The sequence below is a fragment of the Heptranchias perlo genome, chromosome 22, assembly GCF_035084215.1.
Source record: "Heptranchias perlo isolate sHepPer1 chromosome 22, sHepPer1.hap1, whole genome shotgun sequence".
Classification (NCBI taxonomy): Eukaryota; Metazoa; Chordata; class Chondrichthyes; order Hexanchiformes; family Hexanchidae; genus Heptranchias; species Heptranchias perlo.
Window position 1 is genome coordinate 19,552,405 of NC_090346.1, and position 23,181 is coordinate 19,575,585.

Genomic DNA, 23,181 nt, shown 5'->3' on the forward strand with positions numbered 1-23,181 from the left:
GTTATCAAGTCACAATTCATTGTTGACACAAGTTTAAAACTGTTATAGTGAAGTCTACTATGTATAAGTTAAGTTATGAAGTGAGTACTAACAGCATTACTTTAGTTGAGAGCAGCCTAATGTTCTATTTTACTGACCAAAGTATCTACCCAGTCATAAGTATAAATGCCACCAGCTTCAGAATATATCAAAAGAAAACTGCTGAAAGGGGGAAAAAAACTTTTCTTAGTTGACAAAGCCTAGGTTACTAAAAACAGCAAGGTATGTAGTAAAATTATGCACTTAAAGGACAAGAAGCCCAAGAAACAAAGGAGAGTGGGGAAAAATATGTTGGAAATTAATTGAGTGAACTAAATCAATTGTGTAATTTTAAATTGTGTTATTGGCCTTGTGTAAATAATTGCTAATTTGCATTTCAAAAACACTAGGGATTCCTTAAAAATTGTTTTATCGATGCATTTTGCAGATTAAATAGCTTTAGAAAACTGTGTAGTTGAGATATGCCCCATTAATACTTTGGGGGAGGGGCAAGTGTTGCAGGAACCGGAGTCTAGATGTTTAGCATCACTGAACCGTGACATCTTAACATTCTAGGGCTGAGAAACACCAGAAAATAGCAGCTGTTTGGCAGGTCACAAAATGGTGCAGGGGTAGGGAAATACATTTTTAATTTTAATTTATCTGCTATAAACAAGAAAAGTACAAAATGGTGAATTATTTTGATATGAACACTCATATCAAATATATTCTAATATATATCCTAATAAGGTAAATAAATAGCCTTATTATGGAATATCTAATTAAAAGCAAACTACATTGAACAAAATACATGAATTCATTAATAAACTTACAGACTGGGCATATAATTGGCAAATAAATTTCAATATAGATAAGTGTGATGTGTTACATTTTGGTAGGAAGAATAAGGAGGCCACATACTGCTTCGATAATAAGAGTCCAAATGGAGTACAGATACACAAATCACTAAAAGTAGCGATGCAGGTTAACAAAGCCATAAAAAAAGCAAACATAGCACTGGATTTTGTTTCTAGAGGGATAGAACTGAAAAGCAGAGACATTATGTTAAACTTGTATAGAACGTTGGTTGGACCACACTTACAGTACTGTGCACAGTTCTGGTCTCCATATAGGATATAAAAGGATATAGAGGCACTGGAGAAGGTGTAAAAAAGATTCACAGGATTGATACCAGAACTGAGAGGATATACTGATCAGGAAAGGCTGAACAGGCTGGGGGTGTTTTCTCTAGAAAATAGAAAGTTGAGGTGTGATCTAATAGAGGTCTTTAAAATTATGAAGGGAAACATAGAGAAGGTGTTTCCGCTTGTTGGGGGAGACCAAAACTAGTGGCTATAATTATAAGGTAGTCATCAATAAATTAAATAATTAATTTATTGATGATTACTGGAGTGATAAGAATGTGGAACTTGCTGCCACAAGGAGTAGTTGAGGCGAATAGCACAGATGTATGCCTTTAAAGGGAAGCTAGATAAGCACTTGAAGGAGAAAGGAATAGAAGGATATGTTGATAAGGTTAGATGAAGAGGGGTGGGAGGAGGCTTGTTTAGAGTATACACGCTTGCATAGATCAGTTGGACCGAATGGCCTGTTTCTGTGCTGTAGATTTTATGTACTTTATACGAATAATATAGGAAGTACTTTGGACATGGGCGTACTATTTTACTTTCTATGGATTATGTTTTATTGCAGTTTGACAATTTCAGTACCTTAAAATTAGAACATGTAATTCTTTACCACAGGTGACTATTGAGGCAAAAATTATAACTTTAAAAGGGAATTTAGTAAGTATTTGAAATTAATATAAAATAATACAGGGAAAGGGCAGGAAAGTGGGATTGGATAAGATAGCTCCAGTTGAAGAGTCAGCACTGGCATAATCACAATGAGTCGAATGGCCTCTATCAGTGCTGTGATTTCTTTGATTCTATCTGGAGATTGCTAACTGACTATTACTAACAGTTTGATCAAACAAAGAAAATAGAAGTTTCAGTTACAGTAAGCAGTTGATTTTAGGATTACAAACTTTTATTTTAACAAAAGGAAAGAATACAGTGAGCTATATCAGTATTTAGAAGATAATGTTTGTGAACTCCAACTTAAAAATCACATTTAAATACAATTTCCTGGAGCTGAACTGGGATGGACATTTTTAAAAATTAGATTCAGTGCTTTACAACTGTTGACAGCAATATCCACTGATTTTTATGAAGAAAATTCCACTGTCCCTTAAGGGCTAAACAATGAAAAGTTAGCACTTGATTTTTACTGTAAATTGGTAGTTTAACTATTAAACAGTGTTGCTATTTAATTCAGTTGCATAGCAAATAAAATTAAACTTTCAAATGTTTTAACTAGTTCATTGCAAGTAACTGTCTACTACAAAGATTGAGAAATAATTATCAATCTATCAGCGAAGGATGTCTCCCATCACTCAGTTATGGTCTCTGACAATCTTAATCATAGATTTAACTGCATGGACAGCCTATGGGTGAATAGAACCACAGCTGGAGATAATCAGCTATTCACTCACTCAAAATTAGCTCTGAAAGCAATTACATTGATTTTATTCCCTTACTTGGCCCTTTGCAGTGCAAGTAACAACAGTTTTGTTTACAAGATCACAAGTTTGCTACAGATGAGGAAGGCCATTCTTAGCTCATTTGTTCAGAAGGATCCAATACTCCCCCATCACAACATTCAACTATTTCTTAAATGATTACTCCTGCTCCCTCTGGCTCCACAAAAATATAACACAAAAAATGTTGTGGCTGTTTTTTTGAGTGGAGTTCCCTTTCAGGACCGCTGATTAGGCCGCTCAAGGCTTGGTACAACCAGGCGGAGCTTGTGCAGTGCAAGCTCTGTCCATTTGTACCTGAATTTTCCTTCGGGACCCTACAACAAGTGTAGGACCCTGATTTGCACAGTAAAGCAGACATATGGCTCTTTCAGGCAGGTCATCTGCTCACCCATCAACAGATCTGCCTAAATAGGAGGGGCTTGGGCTTCTGGTAATTTTGACTTTGGATGATAATGTAAAACGGGCGATATCAATTCAGCTGCCCATTATACATCTCTCCCGATTTTAATTTCCACTGACTTCCCTATCGGACCAAATGCTGGAACTCTATCGGACCAAATGCTGGAATATGGGATTAGAGTAGACAGGGCTGATGGCCGGCGCGGACACGATGGGCCGAAGGGCCACTATCCGTGCTGTATAACTCTGACTCTGACTCTTTGTGTGAAGAATTTCCTCACATCAGTGCTAACAAGTTCACAAGTTTTAACGTGTGCCTCGTCTTACTTTCACAGTATAGTTTATACGTTCCAGACTTTTTCTATAACATTTATGTATCTCTGAGGTCACTTCTCAGTTGCCTCATCTCTTCAGTTTCTCTTCATAACTTAGTCCTCTGATGCTAGAGATCAGTCTCATCACTGTTCTCTGCACTGCCTCCAAGGGTTTGATTTGGTGACCAAAACTGGACACAGCGTGGTCTGACCAGAGCACCATACAGTTTGAGCATGACTACGTCAGACATGTACTTTACTATTTTGGCTGTAACATTTAGCTTTCTACTTGATTTGTTGGTTACTACTTTGCAGTGATTGTACTTGTTGAACAACGAGTCTAATAAGATCTCTGGATCTCTTTCAACTTGTAAGATTCCTTACATTAGTCAACCCCAGTCCATCACCGGCATCTCCACATCTTTCAACTTCACCGTTGCTGTTTCAATACCACTCATGAAGTAACTGATTTTTTTTATTCGTTCATGGGATGTGGGCGTCGCTGGCAAGGCCAGCATTTATTGCCCATCCCTAATTGCCGTTGAGAAGGTGGTGGTGAGCCACCTTCTTGAACTGCTGCAGTCTGTGTGGTGAAGGTTCTCCCACAGTGCTGATAGGAAGGGAGTTCCAGGATTTTGACCCAGCGACGATGAAGGAACGGTGATATATTTCCAAGTCGGGTTGGTGTGTTACTTGGAGGGGAACGTGCAGATGGTATCGTTCCCATGTGCCTGCTGCCCTGGTCTTTCTGGGTGGTAGAGGTCGCGGGTTTGGGAGGTGCTGTCGAAGAAGCCTTGGCGAGTTGCTGCAGTGCATCCTGTGGATGGTACACACTGCAGCCATAGTGCGCGGTGGTGAAGGGAGTGAATGTTTAGGGTGGTGGATGGGGTGCCAATCAAGCGGGCTGCTTTGTCCTGGACGGTGTCGAGCTTCTTGAGTGTTGTTGGAGCTGCACTCACCCAGGCAAGTGGAGAGTATTCCATCACACTTCTGACTTGTGCCTTATAGATGGTGGAAGGCTTTGGGGAGTCAGGAGGTGAGTCACTCGCCGCAGAATACCCAGCCTCTCTCCTGCTCTTGTAGCCACAGTATTTATGTGGCTGATCCAGTTAAGTTTCTGGTCAATGGTGACCCCCAGGATGTTGATGATGGGGGATTCGGCAATAGTAATGCTGTTGAATGTCAAGGGGAGGTGGTCATTGCCTGGCGCGAATGTTATTTGCCACTTATCAGCCCAAGCCTGGATATTGTCCAGGTCTTGCTGCATGCGGGCACGGACTGCTTCATTATCTGAGGGGTTGCGAGTGGAACTGAACACTGTGCAATCATCAGCGAACATCCCCATTTCTGGCCTTATGATGGAGGGAAGGTCATTGATGAAGCAGCTGAAGATGGTTCGGCCTAGGACATTGCCCTGAGGAACTCCTGCAGGAATGTCCTGGGGCTGACTTGATTGGCCTCCAACAACCACTACCATTCTTGTCCATTTTTAAAATTCCTACATGCAGTATATTACACTTGCTTTTGTGTAGCTGCAGATGAAACTATTATCAATAAAACTGCATTCAACCTCTCATGCTTTGTTTGGTATTGGGCTTGGAAAGTTAAGTTTTGCAAAATTAACATCAATTACTGGACATAAGCTGGTGATGTTCTCAAATTAATACTTGATATAGTATATATTTGGATAGGCAATATAAAAACTAACTATAGACTGAAACTCCAGAATCCAGTACTTAACTATAATGTTTTATCACATTGTTGTGAAATTAAACAATAGACCATAAATCTATTTTTTGACCTTCATGCTCCTAACTGGAGTTTTACTTCATTGTATTGCCATTTTCTAAATATTTGAATTTTAAATTTCTCAATTTGTCTAACAATTTTCTCTTGTTGACTGTTGTCACAAAATATTCCATTTAAAACTGACTAGAAATCTATTTTATAGTTAGGGTTTTGTCGCAGCCATTTTCCAAATAATTTAAATGAGTGCTTCGCTACATTTTAAAATTTTACATCTGGTGATTTAAAAAAAAATTATAATGCAACAATATGGACCAATAACATAAGAATCACACAAGCAATAATAAGGAAAGGTCTAATTCCATAAACCGTATTATTATTAATAATAATGGTGGCATTTGTTATGTTTCAGTCATAGACTTGGTAAGAGAATGACAATTTAGCTTAAAAGCTATGATTTACTAACACAATAAAGATATCAAAAGTATAATCAAAATCCCATATTTTAGACTACAGATGCTCTGAAAAAGTTTAGCAGTGCAACAAAACCACTTAAAGTTGTACTATCCCATTACAGTAAAATCAGTGTTCCCCCAACTCATGTAGTTTTCATAATTCAAATTTTTATATGTAATGGAAAACAAAGTCCATTATCATCACCTGAAATCTGTTCCACTGGCAGTTACCAAAATAGATCTTCATGCCAGTTTTAAAGTAATTTAATAAAAAATCAATTTGTAGAATAGCATGTCATTTCACAATAAAAATTGATTTGATATAGAGGATTCAATATAGACGTCTTGAGATGGGATATTGCAACTTTAAATGTCATACATTACAATAAACACACATAATCAGAACACTTCTTTTTAATACAAAGCAACACTTCTCACTCTCAGATCATGCTCTGTTAAATCATACTGTCAGTTGTTAAAAAAAAATCTCATCCACTGTTGAGTCTTTTTACCGAGATTTTTCTCTTGCAGGGACATCCTTGGATGTTACACTGGCCCAACTACAGTAGACAGGTGAAAAGTTCACAGATAAGGGGATACAGGCTTTGTTTAGTTATGCAGAATAAATACATTTTTAATGCATTATTCTCTTCATGTATTAATGTTAGTGGCAACTCACAGAAATACACGTACCATCTGCCCAATGTAGTGATTACTTAATAATGCCTTTTTAATGTTGGCACAGTTCTAAAAAAAATCTGATTAGAATGGACTCTAAATTACCTGCAATTTTGCCATGTTCAAGTATAAATCCTGATGGAATATAGATGCAATATTTTAAGAACAATCTCCCTTAAATTGTAACAACTAGAAATTACACTTTACCAAGTATTTTTACAAAATTTAAAGAAACATTTATAATTTGGAACAATGTACTACAATAATTTTATCTTCTTAAGCAAACCTTTTAATCTTTACTTCCCAATTGTCCTATACCATAAGTGAATAAACCTTTTCTAATGAAGCGTATTAATAATCTGGCCCCATAGAGAATCGAGTGCATGAATTAATAGCTTTGCAAACATATGACTGACAATATTGTGAGGGGTGACATGTATTTGTGCAGGCAATTTCTTAGTGCTGGCATACTCAGCCCCCTGGCATCACCTTTACGTTTATTTTTATGGTAGTTGGTATACAGGACCTATAAGTTTGCCATTTTTATTCTGAAATTGCACTTTTGGTTGAAAGACGTGCAGGTCCAAATAGAAAAGAAAAATAATCAGTACAAAAACAAGGGCACTAGATTGGAATGGGGCAGATTTTAGAAAGATGAGAAGTGAACTATCTAAGAAGGGGTAAAAAGAGAAATTGGTGCACAGAACTATAGATCAGCAATGGGATACTTTTAAAAAAGGAGATTGCAAAGTTGCAGAATAAATATATACCATTCAAAAATAATGAGACTACTTCAAGTTGCAGAATACTACGGCTAAGTAAAGGTGTTAGAAACAAACTAAAATTGAAGAAGAGGATGTGAGGCCTATAGGTATGATACAAGACAAGAGACAATACAAGGAAATAAGGAAAGAGGTGAAGAAAGAGATAGGAAAGCAACAAGGGAGTATGAGGAGAGAATTTCAAAAAAAAATTAAGAACAACAATAAAAGTATTCTCCAAACATATTAGTAAAAGGAGAATTGTCAAATATGAGGTGGGACCCTGAAAGAAGATAGTGAGTTAGTAGAGGATGAGCTGAAATTGGTGGCGATACTTAATTGCTTTGTTTTAGTTTTTATAAAAGAGAAAGATATTGGGGAGGAGGTAAATCCTAAATTGTTTAAAAGGGATGTGAGATACTATAATAAATAAAAAGGGAAGTATTAGCAAAGTTAGTTAAGCTAAAGGAGGACAAAGTACTAAGGGGGATACGTAGAATCATAGAATCTTATAGCACAGAAGGAGGCCATTTGGCCCATCATGGCTGTGCCTGCTCTTTGAAAGAGCTGTCCAATAAATCCCATTCCTCTGCTCTTTCCCCATAGCCCTGCAATTTTTTCCCCTCAAGTATTTATCCAATTCCCTTTTGAAAGTGACTGTTGAATCTGCTTCCACTACCCTTTCAGGCAGTGCGTTAGAGGTTATAATAACTCACTGCATAAAAAAATTTCTCCTCATTCACCTCTGGCTCTTTTACCTTAAATCTCTGTCCTCTGGTTACTGACCCTTCAGCCAGTGGAAACAATTTCTCCTTATGTACACTATCCCTTAATGATTTTGAACACCTATATTAAATCTCCCTTCAACCTGCTCTGTTCTAAAGAGAACCACCCCAGCTTCTCTAGTCTCTCCACGTAACTGAAGTCCCTCACCCCTGGTACCATTCTAGTAACTCTCCTATGTACCCTCTCTAAGGCCTTGACATCCTTTTGAAAGTATGGTGCATAGAATCTGATGATGCTGAGAGAAATAGGGAAAGAAATAGCGCCGACCCTAAAAATTATACTTCAAGATTCCATTAAGAGTGGTTGTGCGCTGGAGGACTGGAGTGTTTTAATTTAATGCCCGTTTTCAAAAAAGGGAGACAGAGCTAACCCAGGTAATTACAGGCTAATTGGTTTAACATCTATGGTATGGAAAATGTTGGAATCTTTCATTAAAGATTAAATTACTAAATAACTGGATGAAGCACAAATAATTAGAAGCAGGCAATATAAATTTCAGTTTTGGGCTTCATAATATAGGAAGGATGTTGGGGCAATAAGAGGGTACAATGCAGGTTCACCAGGAAGCTGCCTCGTTTGAGGAGATACAAATATGAAGACTTGAAAAATTGGTGCTGTTTTGGTTAGAACAGAGGTGATTTGACAAGGATGTTTAAAATTATGAAGGGATGGGATGGAGTAGAAACTGTCTGTTCCCAGTGATTGAGGGGTCTAGAACGTAAAGGCGTAGATATAAGATTAAATGCAAGATTTGGGACAGAGACTAGGAGAAACGATTTTACACTTAGGGTTATGATACTGCAGAATGTACTACCAGAGTTAGTGACTGAAGCAGGGACCATTTTAACATTTAAGAATAGGTGGTGAAAGGAAAAGGAATAAAAGGATATGGGAACAGAGCGGGCATATGAGATCAGGACTATTGTTCATGTAGAGAATGAACATTAACATGGATTGGTTGGGCTGAACAACCAGTTTCTGTCTTGTAATTTCTATCTAATTCTATGCATTTATCCATAAAAATGTACATCAAAAATACCTGCTTTCAATCAAGTGTCTGAACACAACAGAAATTTTATATATCAAAGCATCCTCAACCCTCATATTTTGAACAATTTGATGTCCACTGTTTAATTTTTGCATTTTATTTTTGCTTTTTCATAAGGCTCTATTGTAGCCTTACCGTTCATATGTAAGAAATTCTAGAGAACTTGCTCACTCTTTCAGTGAACCCCATGTTGAATCATTTTGTGGTTGGAATGACATTCACAACTCAAACTCCTTTTCAGTATTTGAGACGAGTAATTCTTAGCCCTTATTATATTCTGCAGATTTGGACTTCCTGGCAATTTTAATCATCGTTTTGTTCCAAAGATGGAATTACCAATATATTAAAAAAGAATTGCACACGTTTTAATTAAAACAAATTCACTACTAGATTGAAAGAGATTTGATGGGTTTGATCTACCTTTTTCTCTTTGACTAATTCATTTGATATTTAAAAACACACATGAAAACTAAAAAGTACATGTTAAAACAAACAGATAATTACGAAGCTTCTTATGACAGGCGAAATTGAAAAATGTATATAGAAAATGAATTAATCTTATTTCCTAAAATGCAATTTAGAATTTCTAAAAACCAAATGACATATTACAAGCTGCTAAGCAAGATTGTAATAATATTAAATTAACCCTTAAGTGGGTTAATTTAATATTAAGTGGGTTAATTTTGTGATTTTAAATTAAGTTTTTGTATGTTTTTCACAGGGTACATTTGTTCTGTAGAATCTATGAAATTCTGTGACATTGGGAGAGCTTGATGAATTGTGTAGTATTTTATACAGCTTTTAGGAGATTTATATGAAATTCATCATTCTCTCTGACTTAGCAGAATGTCATGGATTCTGTACAAAAAAAACACTCCTTAAAAATATGCAGCTCTGACTTTGTCAGTACATTAAATCAAAAGTAAACTGTTAAGAGATAGTGCGTGTGAATTCAATGACTGTATAAAATGTATATCACATACCCAATAAAACTGGTACATCATGTACAGTTCTCACTTAATTGACAGACAAAAATCACCAAATTAAAACATTTCAGTGATAATCAGTCTACCGTCAATTTAAGTTCTTAGGTTTGTGCTCAATAATATGTCACTACTTCAAAATAGAATCTAGTAAATTTAGAGTTTACATTTGACTTGACCTTGAAAAATCTTGATCCTATAATTAACATACATATGAAGAACACTTCCAAAAAACTAACAACTTAACAGATCATAGAATCATACAGCACAGATGGAGGCAATTCAGCCTATCATGCCTGTGCCAGCTCTTTGAAAGAGTTATCTAATTAGCTATCCACTCCATTTCTCTTTCCCCATAGCCCTGCAAATTTTTCCACTTCAAGTATTTATCCAATTTCCTTTTGAAAATTATTTTTGAATCTGTTTCCATCAGCCATTCAGGCAGTGCATTCCAGATCATAACTCGTGATAAAATATTTTTCCTCATGTCGCCTCTGGTACTTTTGCATTATTACCATAAATCTATGTCCTCTTGTTTCCGAGCCACTGGAAACCGTTTCTCCTTATTCACTATCAAAACCCTTCTTGATTTTGAACACCTCTATTAAATCTCCCCATAACCTTCTCTGCTCCAAGGAGAACAACCCCAGTTTCTCTAGTCTCTCCATGTAACTGAAGTCTTTCATCCCTGGTACCATTCGAATAAATCTCCTCTGCACCCTCCATAAGGCCTTGACATCCTTCCTGAAGCGGTGTGCCCAGAATTGGACACAATACTCCAGCTGGGGCCTAACCAATGTTTTACAGAGGTTTAGCATAACTTCCTTGCTTTTGCACTCTATGCCTCTATTGAAAAAGCCAAGGATCCCATATGCCTTTTCAACAGCCTTCTCAACTTGCTCTATCACCTTCAAAGATTTGCATACATAAACCCCCAGGTCTCTCTGTTCCTGCACCCCCTTCAAAATTGTACAGTTGAGTTTATAATGCCTCTCCTCATTCTTTCTACCAAAATGATTCACTTCACACTTCTCTGCATTAAATTTCATCTGCCATGTGTCTGCCCATTTCACCACCTTTCTTACCCAGTATGTGAGAAGCCCAACAAGAGGGGAATCACTGTTGGATCTAGTAATGGGAAATGAACCAGAACAGATAAGAGAAGTAAGTGTAGGCAATAGCGATAATATAATAAAGTTTAAAATAATAATTGAGAAAGACATAAGTAAGGCAAAGACCAAAGTAATAGATTGGAAAAAAAGCCAATTTTGAGGGGATGAGAATGGAATTAGGGCAGGTAAACCAGAAGAAAATTTTGACAGACAAACTGATAGAACAGCAGTGATAATATTTAAAACGGTAATCAATAGAGTTCAGGAGAAATATATTCCTCTAAAAAGCAAGAACAAACTAGCCAATAATGAAACACCATGGATGAATAAAGAGATAAGGGTAAAATTGAAACTAAAGAAAAAGTAGTATCTTAAGTACACAGACAATAAAAGAGAGGATGATAAAAGGTAACGACAGCGAAATGGCAGAAATACTGAATAGTTACTTTGCCTCCGTATTTACCAGGGAGACTAACAAGGTGTGCAGGGCATTAGAAGAAGAGATCGAAAAAGATATTAAAACATTTAAGATAGAAAGGGCGGAGATAATTGATAAACTAGTCAAACTTAGGGAGGAGATAGTTAGCAGAGGCTCTATTACATATATATAAAAAATCATCAGAAAAGGGAATAATGACAGAGGACTGGCAGATAGCTAATATGATTCCTATATTTAAAAAGGGAGATAGAACAACCAGGGAACTATAGACCAGTTAGCTTAACGTCGGTGGTAGGAAAGATAATGGAATCTTTACTCAAAGATGTAATAGAAAGACATCTAGAGAATGAAAATACAATAAAGAATAGTCAGCATTTCAGAAGGGAAAGTCATGTTTGACTAACCTTATTGAATTCTTTGAAGAAGTAACAGAAAGAGTTAGCAAGGGTAATGCAGTAGATGTAACATATTTGGATTTTCAAGAGGCCTTCAATAAGGTGCCGCATTGTAGACTCACGGCTAAGGTCAGAGCATGTGGAGTCAGGAACAGGTAGCAGAATGGATAGTAAATTGACTACCAAACAGAAAGCAGAGAGTAGGGGTTAAGGGTAGCTACTCAAAACTGGTAAAAGGTGGGAAGAGATGTTCCACAGGGATCAGTGCTGGGACCACTGTTGTTCACAATTTACATTAGTGGTTTGGATTCAGGAATCGCAAGTACAATTTCAAAATTTGCAGATGACACCAAATTGGGGGGTATAGTTAATACAAAGGAAGACTGCGTCAAAATGCAAGAGGACATTAATAAACTTGCAGAATAGGTGTGTGATTGGCAAATGAATTTCAATATAGATGTGTGAGGTGCTGCATTTTGGTAGGAAGAATAAGAGTCTAAATGGGATAGAGGAGCAAAGGGATGGAACCATAGAAAAGATACAGCACAGGAGGGGGCCTTTTGGCCCATCGTGTCTGCGCCGGCTCGCAGAACAACCAGGTGCCCATTCTAATCCCACCTTCCAGCACCCGGTCCGTAGCCCTGCAGCTTACAGCATTGTAGGTGCAGGTCCAGGTACTTTTTAAAGAGTTGAGGGTCCCTGCCTCTACCACCAATTTGGGCAGCAAATTCCATACACCCACCACCCTCTGGGTAAAAAAGATTTTTTTCATGTCCCCTCTAATCCTTCTGCCAATCACCTTTAATCTATGTCCTTGAACTCTCCGCTAGGGGTAACAGGTACTTCCTGTCTACTCTATCTGGGCACCTGGTTGTTCAGGGAACCTTGGATGTCAGGGGATATACGAGAATGGATTAGGAAAAAAAGGAGGGCTTTTGGCAGATACAAAAGGCTAAAGACGGAGGAAGCCCTAGAGGAGTACAAAAAGTGCAGAGGGATACTTAAAAAAGAAATTAGGAGATCAAGGAGGGGCCATGAAATAACACTGGCGAGCAAAATAAAGGAAAATCCTAAGATGTTTTATAAGTATATTAAGGGTAAGAGGATGACTAGGGAAAAAATAGGGCCCATTAGGGACAAAAATGGCAATCTGTGTGTGGAGCCGGCAGATGTAGGAGGGGTTCTAAATGAATTTTTTGCATCTGTTTTCACTATGGAGAAGGACGATGTGGACATAGAAATACGGCAGGGGGACTGTGATATACTCGAACATATTAACATCGAGCGGGAGGAGGTATTGGCAGTTTTAGCAGGCCTAAAAATGGATAAATCCCCAGGCCCAGACGAAATGTATCCCAGGCTACTGTGTGAGGCAAAGGAGGAGATTGCGGGGGCTCTGACACATATATTCAGAACCTCTCTGGCCACAGGGGATGTGCCAGAGGACTGGAGAACCGCTAATGTAATACCATTATTCAAGAAGGGGAGTAGGGAAAAACCGGGGAACTACAGGCCAGTGAGCCTAACATCAGTGGTAGGAAAATTATTGGAAAAAATTCTGAAGGACAAAATTAGTCTCCACTTGGAGAAGCAAGGATTAATCAGGAATAGTCAACATGGCTTTGTCAAGGGAAGATCATGTCTGACTAATTTGATTGAATTTTTTGAGGGGGTGACTAGGCGTGTGGATGAGGGTAACGCAGTGGATGTGGTATACATGGATTTCAGTAAGGCCTTCGATAAAGTCCCCCACAGGAGACTGGTCAAGAAGGTACGAGCCCATGGAATCCAGGGTGCCTTGGCACTTTGGATACAAAACTGGCTTAGTGGCAGAAGGCAGAGGGTGATGGTCGAAGGTTGTTTTTGTGACTGGAAGCCTGTGGCCAGTGGGGTACCACAGGGATCGGTGCTGGGTCCCTTGCTGTTTGTGGTCTACATTAATGACTTGGATATGAATGTAAAAGGTATGATCAGTAAGTTCGCTGATGATACAAAGATTGGTAGGGTGGTAAATAGTGAGGAGGATAGCCTCAGTCTGCAGGACGATATAGATGGGTTGGTCAGATGGGCGGAACAGTGGCAAATGGAATTTAACCCGGAAAAGTGCGAGGTGATGCACTTTGGAGGGACTAACAAGGCAAGGGAATACACAATGAATGGGAGGACCCTAGGCAAGACAGAGGGTCAGAGGGATCTTGGTGTGCAAGTTCACAGATCCCTGAAGGCGGCGGAACAGGTAGATAAGGTGGTAAAGAAGGCATATGGGATACTTGCCTTTATTAGCCGAGGCATAGAATATAAGAGCAAGGAGGTTATGATGGAGCTGTATAAAACACTGGTTAGGCCACAGCTGGAGTACTGTGTGCAGTTCTGGTCGCCACACTACAGGAAGGATGTGATCGCTTTGGAGAGGGTGCAGAGGAGATTCACCAGGATGTTACCAGGGCTGGAGCGCTTCAGCTATGAAGAGAGACTGGGAAGATTGGGTTTGTTTTCCTTGGAGCAGAGGAGGCTGAGGGGGGACATGATTGAGGTGTACAAAATTATGAGGGGCACAGATAGGATGGATACTAAGGAGCTTTTTCCCTTCGTTGAGGGTTCTATAACAAGGGGACATAGATTCAAGGTAAAAGGCGGGAGGTTTAGAGGGGATTTGAGAAAGAACTTTTTCACCCAGAGGGTGGTTGGAGTCTGGAACTCACTGCCTGAAAGGGTTGTGGAGGCAGGAACCCTCACAACATTCAAGAAGCATTTGGATGAGCACTTGAAATGCCATAGCATACAAGGCTACGGACCAAATGCTGGAATATGGGATTAGAGTAGACAGGGCTGATGGCCGGCGCGGACACGATGGGCCGAAGGGCCTCTATCCGTGCTGTATGACTCTATGACCTCAATCAAGTCACCCCTCAGTCTCCTCTGCTCCAAGGAGAACAACCCCAGCCTATCCAATCTCTCCTTGTAGTTGCAATTTTCAAGCCCTGGCAACATTCTTGTGAATCTTCTCTACACTCTCTCCAGAGCAATTACGTCCTTCCTGTAATGTAGTGACCAGAACTGCGCACAATACTCCAGCTGTGGCCTTACCAGCGTTTTATACAGTTCCATCATTACATCCCTGCTTTTGTATTCTACACCTCGGCTAATAACGGAGAGCATTCCGTATGCCTTCTTCACAACCTTATCTACCTGTATTGCCACCTTCAGGGACCTGTGCACATGCATTCCAAGGTCTCTCACTTCCTTTACCCCTCTCAATACATTCCTGTTTACTGTGTATTCCCTTTTACTGTTTGCCCTCCCTAAGTGCATTACCTCACACTTCTCCAGGTTGAACTCCATTTGCCACTTTTCCGCCCACTTCACCAACCCATTGATATCTTCTTGGAGTCTACAGCTATCCTCTTCACTATCAACTACACGGCCAATTTTTGTGTCAGTTGCAAATTTGCCAATCATGCCCCCTACATTCAAGTCCAAATCATTAATATATACCACAAACTGCAAGGGACCCAACACTGAGCCCTGTGGCAAACCTCTGGAAATGAATTTCCATTCGCAAAGACATCCATCGACTTTTATCCTTTGTTTCCTGTTACTGAGCCAATTTTGGATCCATTTCGCCACATTTCCCTGTATCCCATGGGCTTTTACCTTTCTGACCAGTCTGCCATGTGCCTTACTAAAATCCATGTAGACAACATCCACTGCATTACTCTCATCAATCCTCCTTGTACTTCCTCAAAGAATTTAATCATATTTGTAAGGCATGACATTCCCTGAACAAATCCATGCTGACTATCCATGCCTTTCCAAGTGACAGTTTATCCTATCTCTCAGTATTGATTCTAATAGTTTGCCCACCACCGAGGTAAGACTGACTGGCCTATAATTGTTCGGCCTTTCCCTCGTACCCTTTTTAAACAACGGTACTATGTTTGCAGTCTTCCAGTCCTCCGGTACCTCCCCTGTATCTAGTGAGGATTGGAAAATGATCCTCAGAGCATCCGCTATTTCCTCCCTGGCTTCCATCAATAGTCAAGGAAACAATCCATCCGGCCCTGGTGACTTATCAACTTTCAAGGATTCCAGTCCCTCTAGTACTTCCTCTCTCATTATGTTTACCTTATCCAATATTTCACACCTCTCCTCTTTAACTACTACGTCCGGATCATCCCTTTCCTTTGTGAATACGGAGACAAAATATTCATTTAAAACCCTACCCACATCCTCTGCTTCTACACACAAGTTACCCTTATCATCCCTGATAGGTCCCACCTTTTCCTTAGCTATCCTCTTGTTCTTAATGTACTGATAAAACATCTTTGGGTTTTCTTTAATCTTACTAGCTAATATTTTTTCATGCCCTCTCTTTGCTTTCCTTATTTCCTTTTTATGTCATCCCTGTATTTTCTATACTCCTCTAGGCTTTCTGCTGTATTTAGTTTTCTGTGACAGTCATAAGCTTTCTTTTTCTGCTTTATCTTGCCCCGTATACTTCTAGACAACCAGGGGGCTCTAAATTTGGCAGTGCCACCCTTTTTCTTTGAGGGGGCGTGTCTGCATTGTACCCGTAGAATTTTACTTTTTAGTGCCTCCCACTGATTTCTCCTCAAGTAGTTGTGTCCAGTCCATTTCTGCCAAATCACCTCTTAGTTCTGTAAAATTTGCCTTCCCCCAATTTAAAACGTTTACTCCTGATTTAACTCTGTCCCTTTCCATAATAATGCTAAAACTGAATTGTGGTCACTATCCCCAATATGGTCACCCACTGTCACTTCACCCACTTGCCCTTCTTCATTTCCCAGGACTAAATCTAGAATTGCATCCCCTCTTGTTGGGCTCGTCACGAACTGGCTATAAAAGTTCTCCTGGACACCGATCAAGAATTTTGCGCCCTCTGTGCCCCTCACACTGTTTGAATCCCAGTTGATGTTAGGGTAGTTGAAGTCCCCTCCTATTATTGCCCTCTTATTTTTGCCTACATATTTGTTCTTCTATCTTTCGCTATTCGGGGGTCTAAAGTACACTCCTAGTAGCGTGACTGCCCCTTTTTTATTTCTTAGCTCAACCCATTTGGACTCGATTGATGATCCATTTAGCATATCACCCCTTCTCACAACTGTAATTGATTTTTTAACTAATAATGCTACCCCCCCTACTTTTTTATCACCCACTCTATGCTGCCTGAAAACTCTATATCCAGGGATATTGAGCTGCCAATTATCCCCCTCTTTAAGCCAGGTTTCCATTATAGCAATGATATCATGCTGCCATGTGTCTATCTGTGCCCTTAGCTCATCTGTTTTGTTTATAATACTCCTAGCATTGAAGTATATACCGTTTAACCCCATCAAATTCCTGTGCTGAACACTATTTAACCTTTGCTTCTTTTGCCTTTCTGAGTCGCTAACTACGTCACAAACTGCTTTTCTACTTCCCGTTTCCTGGTCTGAATTTGTCCTATCTGTAGCTGCCCTTTGGTTCCCATCCCCCTGCCACACTAGTTTAAACCCTCCCCAACAGAACTAGCAAATGCCCCCTCGAGGATATTGGTCTTGGTTCTGCTTGGGTGCAACCCGTCCAGCTTGTAAGGTCCCGGATCCAGGGGTATAGATACACAAATCACTAAAGGTAGCGATGCAGGTTAATAAGGCCATAAAAAAGGCAAATCAAGCACAAGGATTAATTTCTAGAGGGATAGAATTGAAAAGCAAAGAAGTTATGTTAAATTTGTATAGAGCCTTGGGTAGACCACACTTGGAGTATTGTGCACAGTTCTGGTCTCCATATTGTGGAAAGGATTTGGAGTCATTGGAGAGAGTGCAAAAAAGATTCACAAGGATGATACCAGAACTGAGAGGATATCCTTATCAGGAAAGGCTGAACAGGCTGGGGTTGTTTTCTCTGGAAAAGAGAAGGCTTAGGGCTGACCTGATGGAGGTCTTCAAGATAATGATAGGGTGGACGTTGAGGAAATGTTTCCACTTATGGGGGAGTCCAAAATTAAATATAAAATATTCACTAATAATCCAATAGGGAATTCAGGAGATACCTCTTTACCCAGAGAGTGGTTAGAATGTGGAACACACTACCACAAGGAGTAGTTGAGGCGAATAGCACAGATTCATTTAAGGGGAAGCTAGATAAGCACATGAGGGAGAAAGGAACAGAAGGGTATCCTGATAGGGTTAGATGAATAGGGAGAGAGGAGGCTCATGTGGAGAATGAACACCTGGATAGACCAGTTGGGCGGAATAGCCTGTTTCTGTGCTGTAGTTTCGTTGTAACCAGTCTGTCTATATCCTCCTGAAGTCTGTTACTATCTTTCTCACAGTTTACTACGTTTCCGAGTTTCATGTCATCGGCAAACTTTGAAATTATGCCCTGTATACCCAAGTCCAGGTCATCAAAATATATCAAAAAGAGCAGTGGCCCCAACACTGACCCCTGGGTAACACCACTGTATACTTCCCTTCAGTCTGAAAAACAACCTTTCACCACTACTCTCTGCTTTCTGTCCCTTAGCCAATTTCATATCCACACAGCCACTGCCCTTTTAATCCCATGAGTTTCAATTCTGCTAACAAGTCTATTATGTGTTACTTTATCAAAAGCCTTTTAAAAGTCCACATACACATCAACTGCACTACCCTCATCAACCCTCTCTGTTACTTCATCAAAGAACTCAATCAAGTTAGTCAAACACGGTTTGCTTTTAACAAATATGTGCTGGCTTTCATTTATTAACCCATATTTTTTCCAAGTGCCAATTAATTTTGTCCTGGATTAATGTCTCTAAAAGTTTCCCCACCACCGACATTAGACTGTCTGGCCTGTAATTGCTGGGTTTATCATTCTCCTCTTTTTTGAACAGGGGCATAACATTTGCAATTCTCCAGTCCTCTGGCACCACTCCCATATCTAAGGAGGATTGGAAGATTGTGGCCAGAGCCTCCGCAATTTCCATCTTTACTTCCCTCAGCAACCTAGGATACATCCCATCCGGACTGGGTGACTTTTCTACTTTGAGCGCTGCCAACCTTTTAAGTGCCTCCTCTTTATTTTTATCCTATCCAATTTCTCTACTGCCTCCTTCTTTACTCTGATGTAATAGTGATCAGTTGCCTGCCACCAGTCCAGTCTCACACTCACACTCGCCTTCACTAAGTTTTTCTCTTCAATTTGAAAATAAACTAAATTGAAGGATTCTGTGTGTAGCTCCAAAGACAGCAAAAAACTCAGGTTAAGAGCACAAACTTGGCCACTTATTAGAAAGCACATATCAGGATATGGATATACTGTATCCCACAAATGTTGTTTGGCTATGAAAATTAATCCTAAATGCTGGTTGAATACATATACATAACTGACTATTAATATTTAAACAATCAAGCTATAATTTACAGTAGTTTGATAGCTATCAGACTGTAACCAATAAAATCATAAGGAACACAAAATGACCTAAACATTACAATTCACTATGGTTTAAAAAAACAAAACCGCATGCAAATGTTGGTGTCTTACATTGTCGTAATGCTTTTTCACAATTGGTTCATAGAAGCCTATTGCCTCTTTATACTTGTTCTCCTGCATAAAGAGAACATGGGCAACATTCAATTTCCAAACGTCATGCTCATTGCAGAACTCCACTGACTTTCGGAAGATCTTCTCAACCATTTGGTAGTTTTCCAAGTTCCAGTAGATTCTGGCCTGAGCCATAAGCACTGGAATATACCTGAGAAAATGTATTCCATTAGTTCTATAATAGTCACAGTGTAAAGTTACTACAAAGCATACATTTTTAAAAAAACATGAACAGTTTGACTCCTTGCTGGGATAAAGTTTCAAGGGCGGTGTCGGTTATCTTCATGCAAATGAAGGAAACATGTTTTCACTGTATTTTGTACCATTTGCACTCTATAAATGCTGGACACAGGGGCTAGTATTCGGTGGTTTGTGGAAGGATTGCACAGAAATCCGGGGACAGTCACCTCAGGGAGTGCTGCCTTGCACAAACCCTCGGTGTAGGGTGTATTTTTAAAAAAATTGCCATTGCCATCTTGCAGGCAGCATGGGGACTCTGCCACCAATATGATAATGACCCCAAAGTCAGAAATATGGCAGTGGTCAGTGACGCATCTTTGTGGCAGGCAGAGGTTCCGCCCCCCCCGCCACTCCATCCCGGCCATTAGATGGGGGTCAGCAGATTTTTCAATAGTGGGGAAGGGGCTTGTGCATCTCAAACTCGACCTTGTCCTCAGCCAACATTCATACAACTAGAGTTTTTACAGGAGTCACAGAATAAAAGTGGCAAACTGGGCCAATTTTCCTCTTCTCAACACGCTAGGGTCAACAAGAATGATAATGCGCCAGGGCCCCGACAGAATAACTCCTAGGATCCTGCGGGAGCTGAGGGAGGAAATTATATTTCAGGGGTCTACTGAGTGTGGATGTGTGGTGGAATGCTGGAGAATGTCCAATGGAGTATCCATTTTTAAAAAGGGAGACAGAGCTAATCTGGGTAATTACAGACCAGTTAGTTTAACAACTGTGGTAGAGAAAATTGCAGTATCTAATTAACAATGAAATTACCATTTATCTAGATAAAAAGGAAAAAGTTAGAAATAGCTGGCATAGATTTGAAAAGGGACGACAGGGCTTGATAAACTTCACAGAATTCTTTGAGGAGGTCACGGACATGGTAGATGAGGGAAATGCAGTGGATGTAGTATATGTGGACTTTAGGAAAGCCTTTGACAAGGAGTTAAGGACAATTTTTCAAAGTGGTTGGAAGTGTGTAGTCGTGTTCCACAGAGGTTAGTTCTGGAACCACTTCTGTTCACTGTGTCAATGATTTTGATTTAGCCTGAAGGGAGTGGTGTCAACATTTGCACATGATACATCTTCAGAAGACCAAAGGAAACTGCAATGGGATATTGATAAAACGGAGGAATGGGCTAAAAAGTGGCAAATGGAATTCAATGTCAGTAAGTGTGAGATGATACAACTTGATTTAAAAAAATAACAGCAGTATTTATACTTTGAAGGGAAGTAGGCATGGTTTTGTGGAAGAGCAGACAGATTTGGGGGTACAGATTCACAGGACATTAAAGGGAGCACATCAGGTTGCTAAGTCCATAAAAAGAAGCTAATGAAATTGTAGGTTTTATCACAGTAAGTGCCAGAATATAAAAGCCAAGAGGAAATGATGAGCTTATATAAATCCTTAATTATAGCTCATGTAGAGTACTGTAAGCAGCACTGGGCTCCTTTTCAAGACCAGTTTTAAAGAAAACTAAAAAGGATAGGCTAGAAACCCTGAATTTCTTGCTCAAAGAGCAGAATTTGGCTAAAAGTATTAACAACAAAGGACAGAAATCAGAATTGTTAAACTTGACTGTTGAAGATGGCATGCTGGGAAGCTTGACCAAGTTCGAAAGACTTTTCACAGCTAACTAAGACAATGTACTTCCGCAGAGATAAGGACGAGCTAGGCCTTGAAAGACCACAGGGGGCAGGGGAGTGGGGGAGAGGGGAGGGGAGGGGAGAGGGAGTGAGTGAGGGGGAGAATGAATGGAGGGAGAAGGGAGGGAATGAGGGAGCAGAAGGGGGGAACCACAGAGGAACAAGAAACAAGAAACTGTTATACACATTAGCAAACTGCTTTTGCATCAGCGAGAAAGGAAAATTACTGGCAGCCTGTTTTGCCAGCAAGAATTTTAAAACCAGCCATTTTAGTGTGACAGACTGGAGACAATCCAGAAGAAGACCAGAAGGACATCAATGATTAACCCCTCAGTCTCCCAAAGCTGAAGAATTTGATCATTCTGAGTTTCAAGTTGTACTACTGACTGAGTTGTAAGCATAACTATCTGTAAACATGTTTTGTTTTAATATAAATAAAACCAAATATTTAGATGCCCTAAAATAGTAAAGAGAGAGTTAAAAAAAAAACGTACATTTATGAGGGTACAAGGTTTCATTCAGAATACAACGCAGATTCATTAGGATACTAACGGAAATGAGGAAATACAAATATGAAGAAAGACTAGCAAATGGGATTTTTCTCAGTAGAACACCACAGATTATCGGGCGATATGATAGCAATGTTTAAAATTATGAAAGGAAGCGGCAGGGTGCTTCCAGTAGTTCAGGGGTGTAGAACGAGGGCCCACAGATACAATACTAGATGCAAGAGATTTAGAACAGAGAGCAACAACAACTTGCATTTATATCGCATCTTTAGTAAAATGTCCGAAGGCACTTCACAGGAGTGTAATCAGACAAAAATTGACCTGGAGCCAAAAAATGAGACATTAGGACAAGTGACCAAATGCTTGGTATAAGACGTATGTTTTAAGCAGCGTCTTAAAGGGAGAGAGAGAGGTGAATTGGCGAAGGAGTTTGGGGAGGGAATTAAAGAGTGTAGGGCCTAGACGGCTGAAGGCATGGCTGCAAATGGAGGGGTGAAAGAAGTGGGGGATGCACAAGAGGCTAGAGAAGGAGGAACGTAGAGTTCTGGGAGGGTTGTAGGGCTGGAGAAGGTTACAAAGATAGGGAGGGGCAAGGCCATGGAGGGATTTGAACATGAGGATGAGAATATTAAAATTGAGGCGTTGGTGAACCAGGAGCCAATTTAGGTCAGTGAGTACAGGGGTGATGGGTGAACGGGAAACTTCTTTAGAGAGTTGTGAGGCTGTGGAATTCACTTCTATGTCAGCATTCAAGATTTGATTGGCTAGCTGGATAAAGGAAAAGGGGATATGAAATAGGGTAGGCAAATGTGAATAGGATTTTTTGCCCACAGGATAAACATTGACAAGGACTGGTTGAGCCGAATGGACTGTTTCCATGTTGTAACTTCCATGTATGCATTTCTATGTATATTACTACTGCCTTGGCTAAGATTAGCTAACTTAGCATAGACTGGGGATTGAACCTGGGACTTTCCTGGTGTGTGTAGCTTAATTACTGACTGAATGAAGCTGAGCCATTGAAGAAGCACTGCATATATGTCCTAGTAAGTAGGTTTAACTTTTCTGGATGATCTACAATTCCACATTAATGTGGGAAGGGAAGCAATTACATTATAGGGAGGAAATTAACCCCCAGCAAACAAATTAGTTGTGATGTTCATTGGGAAAAGGAGATGAGGTAGTTGAGGTTGCTGCTCTGGAAGAGACAGTTATGGATGCTACATAAGAAAAAGAAACCAGAAGTGCCACAGATTGTCCATTCTCCTGATGCATAAACAATAGGGAGTGTGTATACATGTAGCAACATCATATACCCTAGTGGTGTGGTTAATTGTTATTTCCAATATTCTATTTCATTTAGGTCCAAATTCACAAGCTTACTGTTGTCTGACTGAGGAATTTCATAGTTCATGTAATGCCTTCTTCAGCATTCATTGTTTTATTTAAATTTATGTATTAAATATTT

General features: G+C 39.7%; 1 protein-coding gene across 3 annotated transcripts in view; it reads right to left on the reverse strand.

Moving 5' to 3' along the window:
• The window catches only part of ift70 (intraflagellar transport 70), a 155,791-nt gene that overhangs the window by 14,699 nt on the left and 117,911 nt on the right, over positions 1–23,181 (reverse strand). For 2 of the 3 annotated variants that reach the window (XM_068003109.1, XM_068003111.1), the window contains exons 14-15: positions 19,264–19,474; positions 6,318–6,347 (exon numbers count right to left, since the gene is read on the reverse strand). In XM_068003109.1, coding sequence (XP_067859210.1) covers positions 6,318–6,347; positions 19,264–19,474 — 241 coding nt within the window. The remainder of the gene's footprint in view (positions 1–6,317; positions 6,348–19,263; positions 19,475–23,181) is intronic. The other variant, XM_068003110.1, reaches the window with a different exon arrangement.